We start from the raw sequence: 15,041 nt of genomic DNA on the forward strand, positions 1-15,041 counted from the left end.
GCTGATTTAACCTCTTAACTCCCGCATAAACCGAGAGGAACTTTTTTCCTCACGTCACATTTTTTTTTCCATAATTTTTGTCACTTTTTTGTAAATTTTTTGTCAAATTTTTGTCACATTTTATCACATTTTTGTCATTTTTTTGTCACATTTTTGTCATTTTTTTGTCACATTTTCGTCATTTTTTGTCACATTTTTGTCATTTTTTGTCACATTTTATCACATTTTTGTCATTTTTTTGTCACATTTTTGTCATTTTTTTGTCACATTTTTGTCATTTTTTTGTCACATTTTCGTCATTTTTTTGTCACATTTTTGTCATTTTTTGTCACATTTTTGTCATTTTTTTGTCACATTTTTGTCATTTTTTGTCACATTTTTGTCATTTTTTTTATCACATTTTTGTCATTTTTTTGTCACATTTTTGTCATTTTTTTATCACATTTTTGTCATTTTTTTATCACATTTTTGTCATTTTTTTTTATCACATTTTTGTCATTTTTTGTCTTTAACTTTGTGCTGCTGAGACACATCGGTCATCAACAAGCGCTCTTACACCCGAGCGTGTCAGCGCCTCGGCCCGAGACGACAGGAAGTGTTGAGGAAAACCAAACAAATGTAAACAGAGAGAGACAGGGGGAGAGGTGCCTGCTGTTGCGAGTGCTTTGGGGAGAGCGGTTGTGAGTTCATTAAATCCACATGTGCGGTGCCTCTCAGGGCCAAAGGAATGTTCCGGATCACAAACAGATGTGGAAGTGAGGACACAGAGAGAGCGAGGGGAGAGACGCCATCACTACAGGGACTATATGTACTTTTGGATACGAGTACAGAGGAGGGCTGGGCCAGACTGACAAAAAAGAGGACTTTCTCTTTATTAGGGGTGTATATCAGTTATGAGATATATCACGATGTTTTGCAGGGACAACACGATACCGATGCTTTTTATTCCGATATCGAAACTTTTGATGACGTCATGCATATTAATGAGTGTTCCACAGTTTTCACAGTCAATAGAGGTTAACCTCTTAACTCCCGCCTGAACTGAGAGGATCGTTTTCCTCACGTCATCACATTTTTTTTCCATCCTTTTTTTGTTGGGTATTCAACTCATTTTTGTAACTTTTTTGTAACTTTTTTGTCATTTTTTTTGGTCATTTTTTGTCACATTTTTGTTATTTTTTTTGTCAAAATTGTATCAAATTTTTTGTCATTTTTTGTCACATTTTTGTCATTTTTCGTTATTTTGTTATACATTTTTTGTCATTTTTTTTTATCATATTTTGGTAATTTTTTGTCAATTTTTTGTTATTTTTTTGTCCAATTTTTATCACATTTTTGTCATTTTTTGGTAATTTTTTGTCATATTTTTGTCAATTTTTTATCATTTTTGTCAAATTTTTGTCATTTTTTTGTCATTTTTTTGTCATATTTTTGTCATTTTTTGTCACATTTTTGTCAATTTTTTTGTCAATTTTTTATCATTTTTGTCATTTTTCCTCATTTTTTTTTATAAATTTTTTGTCATTTTTTTTAATCACATTTTGGTCATTTTTTGTCAATTTTTAGTTATTTTTTTTGTCAAATTTTTATCACATTTTTGTCATTTTTTCGTCATTTTTTTATAAAATGTTTGTCATTTTTTTGGTCACATTTTGTCACATTTTTGTCAATTTTTTTGTCAATTTTTTATCATTTTGGTCAAATTTTTGTCATTTTTTTGGTCATTTTTTGTCACATTTTTGTCATTTTTTTGTCAAAATTTATCAATTTTTTGTCCTTTTTGGTCATTTTTTGTCCCATTTTTGTCATTTTTCGTCAGTTTTTTATACATTTTTTGTCATTTTTTTGTCACATTTTTGACATTTTTTTGTCAAATTTTTGTTGTTTTTTTGTCAAATTTTTATTACATTTTTGTCATTTTTCGGTCATTTTTTGTCACATTTTTGTCATTTTTTTTGTGACATTTTTGTCAATTTCTTGTGATATTTTTGTGACATTTTTGCCACTTTTTCATCAATTTTTTGTCACTTTTGTTTCAATGTTTTCTCACCTTTTTTGTCACATTTCCATCATTGTTTTCGTCTCAGTTTTGTCGCTATTTTCACAGCTTTTTTCCAGAAGCTTTTGAACTGGGGTAAAGCCAAACTGGAGAAAATGTGCTCGGTTCAGGCGGGAGTTAAGGGGTTAATAATGTTCAAGAACACAGTGACAGATCCACACACCCCATTTTCAGAGATCATTCATTCACTTATTAAAGAAAAAGGGGAACAAAGCACATGGAAACACATTTAAATGATGAAATTATCGCAGTATTGGAAAATCGTACGGCTGTCGTTATTGCGAGCCATGCATCGTGTACCGTATCGAATTGTGAGGCACCCAGAGGTTCCCCTATTCTCGATAATGAAGTGATATTTTTGCAAAACATCAGAAATGTGTAAAAATGTGCTTCCCCGAACACTAAAAACATGTATAATAGGACAGGATGAATGATGTGTGAGCGTATGGTGGTGTCAGAGGGTCCGTTGGCAACAAAAATATGATGAAAAATTTACAGAAATGTGACAAAGGAGAGACAAAAATGTGATGAAAAAGTGACAAAAATATGATGAAAAAGTGACAAAAATGCAATGAAAAAATGACAAAAATGTGATGAAAAAGTGACAAAAATGTGATGAAAAAATGACAAAAATGTGATGAAAAAGTGACAAAAATGTGACAAAAACGCAACAAATAAATGACAAAAATGTGATGAAAAAGTGACAAAAATGTGATGAAAAAGTGACAAAAATGTGATGAAAATGTGATGAAAATGTGATGAAAAAGTGACAAAAATGTGATGAAAAAGTGACAAAAATGTGATGAAAATGTGACAAAAATGTGATGAAAAAGTGACAAAAATGTGATGAAAAAGTGACAAAAATGTGACAAAAAAGTGACAAAAATGTGACAAAAATGTGACAAAAAAGTGACAAAAAAGTGACAAAAATGTGATTAAAAATATGACAAAAATGTGATGAAAAAATGACAAAAATGTGACGAAAAAGTGACAAAAATGTGACAAAAAAGTGACAAAAATGTGACAAAAAAGTGACAAAAATGTGATGAAAATGTGACAAAAATGTGATGGAAAAAGTGACAAAAATGTGACAAAAAAGTGACAAAAATGTGATGAAAAAAAGTGACAAAAATGTGATGAAAAAGTGACAAAAATGTGACAAAAAAGTGACAAAAATGTGATGAAAATGTGACAAAAATGTGATGAAAAAGTGACAAAAATGTGACAAAAATGTGACAAAAATGTGATGAAAATTGACAAAAATGTGACAAAAAAGTGACAAAAATGTGATGAAAATTGACAAAAATGTGACAAAAAAGTGACAAAAATGTGATGAAAATGTGACAAAAATGTGATGAAAAAATGACAAAAATGTGACGAAAAAGAGACAAAAAAATGACAAAAATGTGATGAAAAAGAGACAAAAATGTGATGAAAAAGTGACAAAAATGTGATGAAAAAGTGACAAAAATGTGACAAATAAATGACAAAAAAGTGATGACCGGCTGATATGAAACAACTTGCTATTCTGTCAAAGAGCTAAGTTTAAAAATGAAGTATAACATACATCAAATGAAATCACACTGACTACTGAACTTGTCACATCTATTCATTCTTTCTTTTTTTGTTTTTTTTTGGCTGCGTTTGCAAAAAAAAAAGTGTCGCTCTCAGTCAAATGTGAGACTTTAGTGATTATGCAACATTGACATTGCATCACCTAATACTGCGTGCCGACCTTTTATATGTACCATATAAAAGTAGAGGGACTTGGATACTTCCCTTAAAACACAGACTTTGAGATTTCGCAAGACAACATTGAATTTCAAATGAGGAGATTTTGCAAGAGACAGAAATGCCGGAGTTTGCGCTTTCACATCTTGTTTTTGTGCCGGACCGGACTTTTATATAAAGGAAGTTGTTATTTTTTTCCAGGAATCACTGCTTTGTGCCCAGTCAGCTTCAACTGTCACTGTTGTTTCCTTTTAATGAACGTATTGACTAAAAGCCTTTTGTAATGTTGAGAATATGTTTGCAGAGCGCTAAATAAACTGTACTGTTATTATTAGGCTCTTAGTATTTGCCGTTTTGGGGATTTTCTACTTGCAACCATTCAATTAGTTAGTTATGCAGCTTCACTTTCCTCTATAACCCTATATTTCTATACTTTTTTCCAGATTTTCTTGTTTAAATGCTGTGTTCTGTGTGTGATTCCAGAGCCATGTCTTCTGAGGAGACAGCGCCCCCACCTGTCCAGTCCATCACACAGCGCCTGACCTCGTGGTTAGACCCCGAAAGTGCAGCCGTAAGTCAAGAAAGGGTTTTCAAGAGTAGGGCAGTGCAAGCAAACCAAAATCTTTTTTGAGTTTTTTGGGGGGGAGTTTTATTTATTCATTTATTTGTCCATCCATCCATCTTCTTCCACTTTTCCGTTTCCGGGTCGTGGGGGCAGCTGTTGGAGCTGCCCAGATCACACGGCACCGGCCCCTCATGGCTCCTCCTGCAGGTGGTGGGTCCACAGGAGGACGGCCTCATGGTTCAAACTCTCACAAGCAGTGTTAATTTCGTCGACTAAAATATTTAGTCTTAAGTTTAGTCAAAGTGATATTTTTGACGACTAAAATTGGACTAAAACTAAATTAAACGTTTCTCATGAGACTAAAACTATGACTAAAATGTCCAGATATTTGAGTCGACTAAAAAAAGACTAAATAAAAATGAAAAGGAGAGACTAAAATCATCCAAACTTCTATTGAGCGTCTGAAAGAGCCTCAGATCATGTAAATTCTCTGCCAAAGGATCAGCTCTGAGCTTTATCATGAGGAGCAGCTCCATGAAGCAGAGGAACAACATTAAATATGATTATAATCAATATTATCAATGCAAAGTCGACTAAATTAGTCTTAAATTTAGTCGACTAAATTGACATGCAATTTTAGTCGACTAAAACTAAACTAAAATTGAAAGTTTTTTTTGACTAAATCTCGACTAAAATTAAAGGGATTATACGGAGTTTAAAAATGTTAAGATTAAGTATTTTCCTCCCTCCTTCCAACAATGTCCTAATGTGTAGAATGAGCTCAGACCTGTTCACCACAACTGCCTCTAAAATCCTGCACTGTCACTAAAAACGGTGTTGCTTCGGCCCGAAGTGCCGTCATGCACGAGCCTAATATAGAAGCTGCAGTTACACATATGACTTGAGGTGGCAGTAGTGAGTATAAAATGGCTAACTTGCGTCTAGCCCCTTTAAATTACATTTTAATCAAAAGACTAAGACTAAAACTAAAATAAAATATGTTGTCAAAGTGAACACTGCTCATAAGGGGCTTCTGAACCGCTCTGTGTCTGACCCGTCACCTCGGACCTGTTTGCCCTGGGAGACCCGACCAGGGCCACGAAGCCCCCGACCACAGAGCTCCTTCAGGTGCTCAGACCCCTCCACCACGTTAAGGTGGCGGCTCCAGGAGGGTGATTTAATTATTCAAAAACACAAACAAACAACACAGTTTCAACAGCTACAATATATAACACCAAGACCGGATTACAAAACAGCACAAAATCAATAACAATAGTCTTGACTAGACACAACACAGCACTTCAGCAAAATGCATTCCAACAAGAAAAAAAAATAAAAATAAATAGTAGTAGCTTAAGTAAATGTTTGGTTGATGATGAGGATGTTCTTCTTATGTTTTCTGACATATGTTCTTACCTGAGCTTAGACGAGTTGATGCGTACCTGTCTAGTCTTTGTGCGGGTGGAAGAGCTCGGTCGCTTCTAACTTCACCCCGTTTGGAGCTATAAGAATAAACTGGGAGAGGCCAAATGCTAACAACATCTTGACTGAGTGCACACACAACGACCAAACAGGTACACATCAACTCGTCTAAGCTCAGGTAAGAACTTATCTGTTCCTTTGAGGAGGCCGTCCCGCTCGTCCATCTGAAGTGATCTCACGAAGCAAAACAAACTTGCATTATTTCATGGAGCTGGGATTATTTTCCCTTTGCATTTCACGTGTGTTATGGTAAACATTGAGATCATATTAAATAAAAACCGAGAGAAGTTGTCATGAATCAAGCGTGCGGGTTTATTTAACATATGCATATGGAGACACACCAAGTACCTGGATACAAGATGCTCTGAAGAACAGTTCACAGCTCACAGTATTTATACACACAGACAGCACAATGATCACACAATGAATAATCGAGCAGCCTTATTCAAGAGGATTGTGGCTGAGCAGCTTGTGGTATTCAATAATATAATAATTTAACTCTAATTTCAGCAGAGTTTGCTCCAGGACATTTAAAGCCATTGTATGTACCTGATTGTTCTGTTTTTAAACAACACTCCAGACGAAAACTCAATTTTTTGTCATGTTTTTGTCACGTTTTTGCCACTTTTTTGTCGCTCTTTAGTGGCTTTTTCGTGGCTATGTTTTTCTTTTTCATAAATCCTGTTTTTGTCGCTGTCATCTTGCTTTTTTCACCCCCTTTTTTTTATTTTCTTCATCGATTTTGTCATTATTTTGTCATTATATATGTGTGACAGGATTATTATGTGTATTATGTGCCCATTAACTGCAATGACCTCACCAAACAAATTCCTAATGATATTACGATAACAACACTTTATATTGTGCCACAGTTAACTCTCCACTTTCTTGATCGAATGAAGAATGAATCTTTCTTCTTTTTCAGGTGGTGACCATTTTATTTGGGCTGTTCCAGGTGCTGCTGGCCGTGCCCATGGCCTACATCGGCCCGGCGGAAATGCCCGGGTTTTTCGTACTACCGCTCATCATAGGAATACTGGTACTTCACTTTGATCGCTCATTTTCATCAGTGGTTACTGGTTAGCTTGACCAGACTTTGTCCACTCACATCCACCCAGACAGAGGGAGAAGATACAAACTCCACAGAAAGGTCTTACATTGGGGACTTTATTTCATGTCTGCAAAGAGAAATACATAAAAAAAAACACCTGACAGGCATCGCTTTCCACAGCCTTCTGCAAGTTTGAATCCCGAAATCCAACAAAATCAAGAGAAGGTTTTCTACCTCACACAGTGACCATATTACAATCAAACCCTCTCATTCAAAAGAAGATTCTGCACATTCCTGCTGTGGTCAGAGCTTCAAATGGAGATGGCTGCAGGTATAAAAGAGCATTTATTATGATTACTCCTCGCTGTGGGGAACCTGAGCCGAGAGCAGAGCCGGTGCTGGCCCTTCTGGGGACCCTAAGCAAAAAAATCCACACGGGGCCCTACAGTAGCATCCCATGGTTATTCGACGAACAGCGAATCCATTTACGGTCAACTACGGTTCCACTGTGCAGTAGTGTAGGGCAACATAATGGGCCAGATCTTGTGGCGGCGCACGGAGCGGCGCAGGCTCTTGGCGAATTATTTTCCGAGTGTCGGCGCTATATGTGCCATTCGCCTCCGCCACCTGTGAGGGGGCGTCACAAGAGGAGGCGACTGCACTGATGGAAACACGGCTGACATTCACTTCCTGGTTTACATTGCGCTGTCTTGCGTTCTTTCTTAAGTCTTAGGCTCTCACAGGTCAAACTAAAAACTTTATTTACCCCATCGTGAGCTAAACCATGTTCGTCCGCTCCGCTGTGGCGCGGATCGGCCCGCGCTCGGCGTGAACGCGAAGCAAAACAAAAGCACATGTTCAGCCCCCACAACCACACAACCGCTCTCCTGGACGCGGAGTCGATCTGGTTGGAGGAAAATGTGTGTCTCCACCCACTTAAATGCGCTAAGTCTGAAGCGGCAAGATCACAAAGTGCTCCTACTGGGCGCAAAATGTCACGCCATCGTCTCCGTTTTGATGCACAAGATCGGGCCCAATGACTTTAATTCAGGCCCCGCCCCTTTGTGTGAGAACCACTAAGCCACTGTGAGACTGGGGTTTAGAACTACTCTAGTCTATTTCCCAACTCTATAAAATGGTCCCATTCTCTCACCTCTGGTCCCTGAACCACAGTTTGAGAACCGCTGATTTAAAACTAACTGAAACCTGCACCTGACTGTTATTTCTGTGAGTGGCCCAATTAGTTTTAGACTGTGCACATTCAGAGAACCAGAGTTACTGTAAGTAACTGTGCCAACTTAGGGTTAGGTTTAGGGTTAACAATTATTTATATCCAAATCTCAAAGCGATTGACTGGAGAGTTTACAGCCTATATGTCACTGTGATACCTAATTTGAAAGCCAAGACCTTCTACACTGCGTTCCAAATTATTATGGAAATGACATTTTTCTAAGATTTTCTAAATTGTCAACTCAAATGAGAGTCAGCATAATTTTCAAGTCTTTAACTGGTAGAGGATCATTTAAATGTGGCTGAAAAAATCTCCCAGTGATAACAGTATTTTTTTCAAAAATAAATGTAGTAAAAACCTCAAAATCCACTGTTCCAAATTATTATGCAACTCATCGTTTCAATACATTTTAAAGCTTGTAATTAACTGAAAATGGTCATTTGTTGTATTTGTAGCATTAGGAGGTCATATTTACTGAAATCAAAAGCTATTTCAATCAAAAAAATATTAACAGGTCAAGTTATATTTTAACATAGGAGCCCTTGTGTGATAGCAGCTTCTTGTGAGTTTTTGGAGAGTTTCTGCTTGGATTTCTTTGCAGGATGTCAGAATAGCCTCGCAGTGCTGCTGTTTGGATGAAAACTGCCTCCCACCCTCATAGGAGTTTTTTTTTTTTGTTGAGGCTCCAAAGGTTCTCAATAGGGTTGAGGTCAGGGGAGGAGGGGGTCCACATCATGAGTTTCTCTCCTTTTATGCCCATAGCAGCCAGTGATGCAGAGGTTTTCTTTACAGCAGGACATGGTGCATTGTCATGCATGAAGAGGATTTTGTTCAGGAAAGCACGGCTCTTCATTTTGTAGCATAGAAGACAGTGGTCAGTCAGAAACTCACATATTTTCCAAAGGTCATTTTCACACCTTCAGGGAGCCTAAAAGGGCACAACGTCCGCGCAGTAACTCCTAAAGACTTCCCCCGCTCACTTCCGTCAATAACCTTTAGGAGTTACTGCGCGGACGTTTTGCTCCTCGTATCATTACGCCTCACAATATAGTACCCCTTTTTATTTGCTTATAAAATCGACATGCTACATTTCTGTGTAAATATACTTCGCATGAAAACACTTCACGTGACTTTATTTAAATAGGGAACACGTGGAAGAGCTTGGTAGCTTCTATCGTGAGCTTTTTTGGAGCTATATGACATGTGGGAGAGGCTGCGTATGTGCTCCGTTTGCGTGACAGAGCGCACGGACAAAGACCAGACGAGTGTATATTAACTCGGCTAAAGTGAGGTAAGAGCATATCTCAGTATGTAAAAACGGTGGCCTATTCCTTTAACTGGGCTTAATCTGACAACTAATTATCCCAGGTCTCTGAGATTAATGTCAGTGATTCATAGAGCCCCGAGACATGATACCATCCATGAGTTTCATTATTATTATTATTTTTTTTACCTTTTTGATACAAAAATACAATTTGCATAATAATTTGGAACGCAGTGTAGAATCTAAAATATGTGTGAGATCTGTGTGAGTGAAACACACGTTACGTTACATTTGCCGTTCTTAACCCTAATAATATCCTGATTAGGGTTAACACACAAGGGCCGAACCTCAACATTGTAGCCGAAAGTAAAGAACACTACAACACTAATTTACAGTATTGATTCAGAGTTTTACGCTCAAACAGTTACAGCGTGTCAAGTGCTACGTTAAAGTACTTCTTGCTCTTTCTAGATTGTTTTGGGGGGATCATTAGTGATGGCCAATGAGCGCAACCCCAGCAGATACTTGGTAAGTTGAGCGTCCTCATCTCACTTTTTTTGTGCGTGAAAGATACAAGTTTTCATTTTCTTCTTCAGCTCCAGGGATGTGCGTGCAGTAACGTCGTCAGCCTCCTGGGGGCAGTCATAGCCTTCTGCCTGTACTGTGTCAGTATTAACAACCTGCCGTGGGAGAAAGACTGTGATGACTACTCGTCTCACAGAGCGGCCTGCTCCATGAACTACGTCACGGTGAGCCAGATTCAACAGGGTTTCTATAATTTCAATACGTTTGCAAAAAGAGACCGGGAGATTATGTTTTGGATGACACATTTTGCAAGTCAAATACTAGCAATAAATATAGTGACGTAAAGATAGTTTGTGTTTTAGGTCAGTGTTTCCCAACCATTGGAACCATTGGAATTATTTCAGATTAAAAAAGTGAATTGGAGTAGAATTTCAATATTAATTTCAAAGGAACGTTTTGCATATTATTACACACTGAATAATCTCTACTGCATCTCTACTGGTCTTAGCTTAGTTGGTCACTTTGTAATAATATTGGCAAGATCCTCAGGGTAGGGGGTACTGAAGTATAAATGAATGACTTGGGAACAGGTTGGGAACCAATGTTTTAGGTGGTGGGTGGTAGCCATAGACTGTATATATAATATATATATAATTGTTAGCTTCTCCTCACTCCTCCCCGTTTACCATAATGACCACGGTCGAGGGGGAAATCATGGCTGATTTACAGACTCCTCCTCCCCAGCTCTGATGAAGCATGTTCCTAAAAAGGGCATAAGGGCGGGATCTTCACTGTAGACTCCGCCCTTGTGTGACGTGTAGCTTGCGCTCAATGGCCGCTGGCTGCCCTGCTTTTTGTCCACGAACGTGGGGGCTGCCATTGCTCCGCCATTGCTGTAGTACCTCCATATCGCCGTCATATAGACTGGTGCGATGTGATTGAAAAAAGCATAATACCCCCTCTTTAAAGTTGTTTTTAACGTGTCTAAAGTCCAATGCTTTTCAATGGGGGACCAGCGGCGATATGGAGGTGCTACAGCAATGGCGGCCTCTAGTGTTGTGGCCAAAAAGCAGAGCAGCCAGCGGCCATTGGTGGTAGCTACTAGCTACTCGATTTCATTACTTGTGTAAAGGTACAGAAACGACTGGTTAGGGCACATGTGTCAAGGTCAAAGCCCGCGGGCCACATGCGCGATGATTTAATGTGGCCCTTTGAGGAGATTCCTGTGCGGAGTTATGGATATTTAACGAAATAACCAGTTTGCTCACTCCAGCCACTAGGGGGCAGCTTAAATTAAAAAAAGTAACAGCACTGTAGTATTTTTTGGAATATAACTGACCCTGCATCACATGAATTATCGCATTTTGAGGGACTATTTTCTAGCAGATCACTCCGCCGCTGCGTAGCTTATACAACCAGGAAGCTGATGCTGCTCAAATATAAGTTCTTTTAAATGCAAAATGGTTAAAAATATTCGACACAGACATTTAAATCGTTAGTCTGGTGTTATAAGTGATTTGCCTCAGGTGCTCTGTGGAGCGGGTCACACTGTTTTTAATGCAGGCTAGCTGATACCATAGAAATGCGCTAGCCTTGCACTAGCCTAGCGCCACGAAACTCTTCAAATATAAGAACTGCTTGAATTACAAAAACAAATATCACCAGAAATCAGCAACACTCTGGATAACTAGGAAATGAGGCCCTGAAATATGACTTTAAGCTCGTGCATGACGACACTTCAGACCCGAAGTAACAACTTTTTGAGTGACTGGAACATGCAGGGGGAGGAAAATACATCATTTTAACATTTTTAAACTCCGTATAGTCCTTTTAAAGTGAACAAAATGGCTAAATTAACTTTTTTACGTTGGAGCCTTTTAAGAAATGTAATGGAGCAGAAAGCATTACGTATATTTATCTTTCAAATATGTTGGAGCAAAACAAAAACACTACTCAAGTGAAGCACAGGATCCTCAAAAAGTGTGGGTCAGACGGAGCAGAGGATTCAGCCACTGTCGATAAACTGTTACATTCTGACTCTTGTGTCTTTGTTGCAGAAATATTCAATGGCCATTTTGACGCTGCTGCTTGTCTACGACGCCGCAGCCATCATCATGAACTGCATCCTGTCCGCACTGTCGGTCCGGGAACTCAAGACGAACTAGAATGATAATCTTGTTTGTAAATAGGTCATAGATTCATGTTTTTAAAAAAAGGGGATTATGTGAATTTGTCATTTTCGTTATTTGTTTGTGATTGGGCCCACAGACTCGGGATGTTAATCTTGTGGCTTAATGTTCTGATATAATGTTGTGAAAGTGAAGTAAAAGCATTTCAGTACAATTTTTAGGTGTTTTTGCAGCAAAGTTTATTGATCAACTCTATGGGCTATAGAATAGAATAGAATAGAAAACACTTTATTGTCTACCATGCACAATGATGGCAGAAATTTACCTTTGGCTTGCTCATACATTCTAATATATTTGCCCAGCAATGTACATAATAAAATCAGTTCATTATAAAATCAGTTCACTGCAGACACAGCAGCAGCAGGTTCACTTCTGTAAAGGAAAGGAAAAAGGAACAGACCGGCTGAACGACATTAATACTTACAACTTATTCAGCTCCTTGATGGCAAAGGGAACAAAAGAATTCCTGTCCACATGTTTCTTGGCACAAGGAAGTCTGTATCTCTGCCCTGATGGAAGGAGCTCAGAGTGATGGGACAATGGGCGGCTCTCGTCATCTGTGATCTTAAAGCAGTACTAAGTAACTCTTCCCCCTAGAGGCCATACGCGCAACTGCAGGTGTAGTAGCAAGTTACGATTTTTTAACTTATTAATTGTCTTGGAGAGTAAATACTACGCTGACATGAAAGGCGAAGGGAGAGAGGGTTACTGTGCATTCAATTATACAATGGAATTTTTTTTTTTTCACTCAAACTTGGCTGTAAATACTGTTTAAGTGACGTTAGCCCACAGTTAGCTTTGCCCGTTAGCCTGTTAGCTCCTTCTTCGTGATTCCATTAGTGTGTATTGCTTTCTCCGCACCGGGGGCAGTCAAGTTGCAAACATGGTTTTCTGGCCAGAGACACCAGGGGGAGATGAAAGACCCTCCAATCATCCCATAAACACTTGTATTACCCCCACAGGGACTACGAAAAGGATTTATTAAGGTAAATACGTTACTTAGTACTGCTTTAAATGACCAAACCAAGAGACTATGTTAAACATCAGTACGCTCTCAATTAAACACTGATAAACCCTTGATAAGACGTGGTCACTGACTTCAAAACCTCTCAGCGACTGCAGATTATGCTAATCTTATAATCATATAGTATAACAATCGAAATCGTCATTGAATTTTCGATTAATCGCACAGCCCTAGCTCATCGTAGGCTTGCTTTATCTCATGCTAGCAGCTCGCCCCGTTGTCAAATCTGTTTGATGCCACTTTTTCCTCATTTATCTGTCTGATAAAAGCTGACAGACCCGGGCGAAACCAGGGAACATCAGCCAAGGCATGAGGCTCCGACACAGACACAGGGGGGAATAAGCACAGGCTGCCCCGTAAAGTCAGATCCGTAACACAAACAATTAGACCCTTGAACTGTGCGGGAGTGTGACGTCAATGGAAATCTATCTATTGCTATGATCGATTATTTGAGAGTGTTATTCAGCTAGTTGAAAAGTCTCTATTTTCTTCATCTCCACAATGTTAGAATGGAGATCTGCCATTTTTCCTAGTGCCATAATACATGTTCCATAGACTAACGTTAGCTAAAACCGTTCAAAAAGTGAAGGAAAAAGCCATGGAACAGCTCCATTAGCAACTCTATATTCGCGGCATCGATTACTGTAACTCGCTCTATTGTGGTCTGGACAAATCCTCACTCAACCGCCCACAACCAGTCTACTACACTTACAGACAGGAACAAGGAGGCGGGAGCACATCACCCCCGTGCTGGCCTCCCTCCATAGGCTCCTGTCAGCTGCAGGATTGACTTTAAGATTTTGTTGCCTGTATTCAAATGCCTTAAAGGGATATTTCAGGATTTTTGACACAGGGCCTCATTTCCTAGTCATCCAGAGTGTTGTTGATTTCTGGAGATATACATTTTTTTTCATTCATGCAGTTCTTATATTTGAAGAGTTCAGTGGTGCTAGGCTAGTGCTGGGCTAGTGCATGTCTATGGTAACTAGTAGCCTGCATTAAACAGTCTGACCACAGTGCTCCTGAGGCAAATCACTTACTTAACACCAGACGACCCATATAAATGTCTGTGTCGACTGAATCATTTTTGAAATATAACCATTTTGTATTTGAAATAACTTATATTTGAGCAGCATCAGCTTCCTGGTTGTAGCTACGCAGCGGTGGAGTGATCTGCTCGGTTACCGGATCTACAGTAGTTTGTTTACCTGCGGCCGGCGTTACTAAACATCGTGGAATTCACAAAGGGGCTTTCTGCAAATCAGATGTGGCAACGTTTGGAGGACGAGCCCGTGGTTTTGAGGAGGTTTTTAATGCAGGCTACTAGTTACCATAGACATGCACTAGCCTAGCACTAGCCTAGCACCACTAAACTCTTCAAATATAAAGGACTTCAGGAATTTAAAAAGAAAATCTCCAGAAAAAAAACTAGGAAATTATGCCCTATGTCAAAAATCCTGAAATATCCCGCTTGAATGTGCCTGTTTAGGGTCGTGAGGAAACAGGGCTTTTTTTTGGAACAGCCTCCTTTAAAACATTAGAGCTGCTCCGACCTTAGAAACTTTTAAAACCGGCCTTAAAACACATCTGTTTGCATTGGCGTTTGGTTCAAGTTGAGCTGCATTTTTACTCCTATTATGTGTGTGTGTTTTTTTACGCTCTATTTTTATATTGTGTGTGTCTTTTTGCCTTGCATGTGAAGCACTTTGGGCACCTCGCGCTGTTGCAAATGTGCTATACAAATAAAGTTGAAATTGTCATTAGCTATTGTGTCAACACTGGTAAACACATCTAACTCACTGTAGTGCCCAAGTGTTTTTTTTTTTTTTGATAAACTTTTTATTGGTGCGATGCCATTATTGCAATTTACAATTTTTCCAGTATAGTATACAGGCATAGCACATTTTTTTCCCCCATTTC

General features: G+C 38.7%; 1 protein-coding gene across 1 annotated transcript; it reads left to right on the forward strand.

Moving 5' to 3' along the window:
- The first annotated feature begins 4,273 nt into the window (after nucleotides 1–4,273).
- On the forward strand, nucleotides 4,274–12,279 carry LOC306960904 (uncharacterized protein). Its single transcript, XM_079553510.1, has 5 exons — nucleotides 4,274–4,361; nucleotides 6,763–6,876; nucleotides 9,855–9,911; nucleotides 9,980–10,132; nucleotides 11,966–12,279. Exons 1-5 carry the CDS (start codon nucleotides 4,278–4,280, stop codon nucleotides 12,071–12,073), a joined length of 516 nt encoding a protein of 171 aa, XP_079409636.1. The 5' UTR covers nucleotides 4,274–4,277; the 3' UTR covers nucleotides 12,074–12,279.
- The last annotated feature ends 2,762 nt before the right edge of the window (nucleotides 12,280–15,041 follow it).

The sequence above is a fragment of the Gobius niger genome (assembly GCF_951799975.1).
Source record: "Gobius niger genome assembly, chromosome: 3".
NCBI classification, from domain to species: Eukaryota; Metazoa; Chordata; class Actinopteri; order Gobiiformes; family Gobiidae; genus Gobius; species Gobius niger.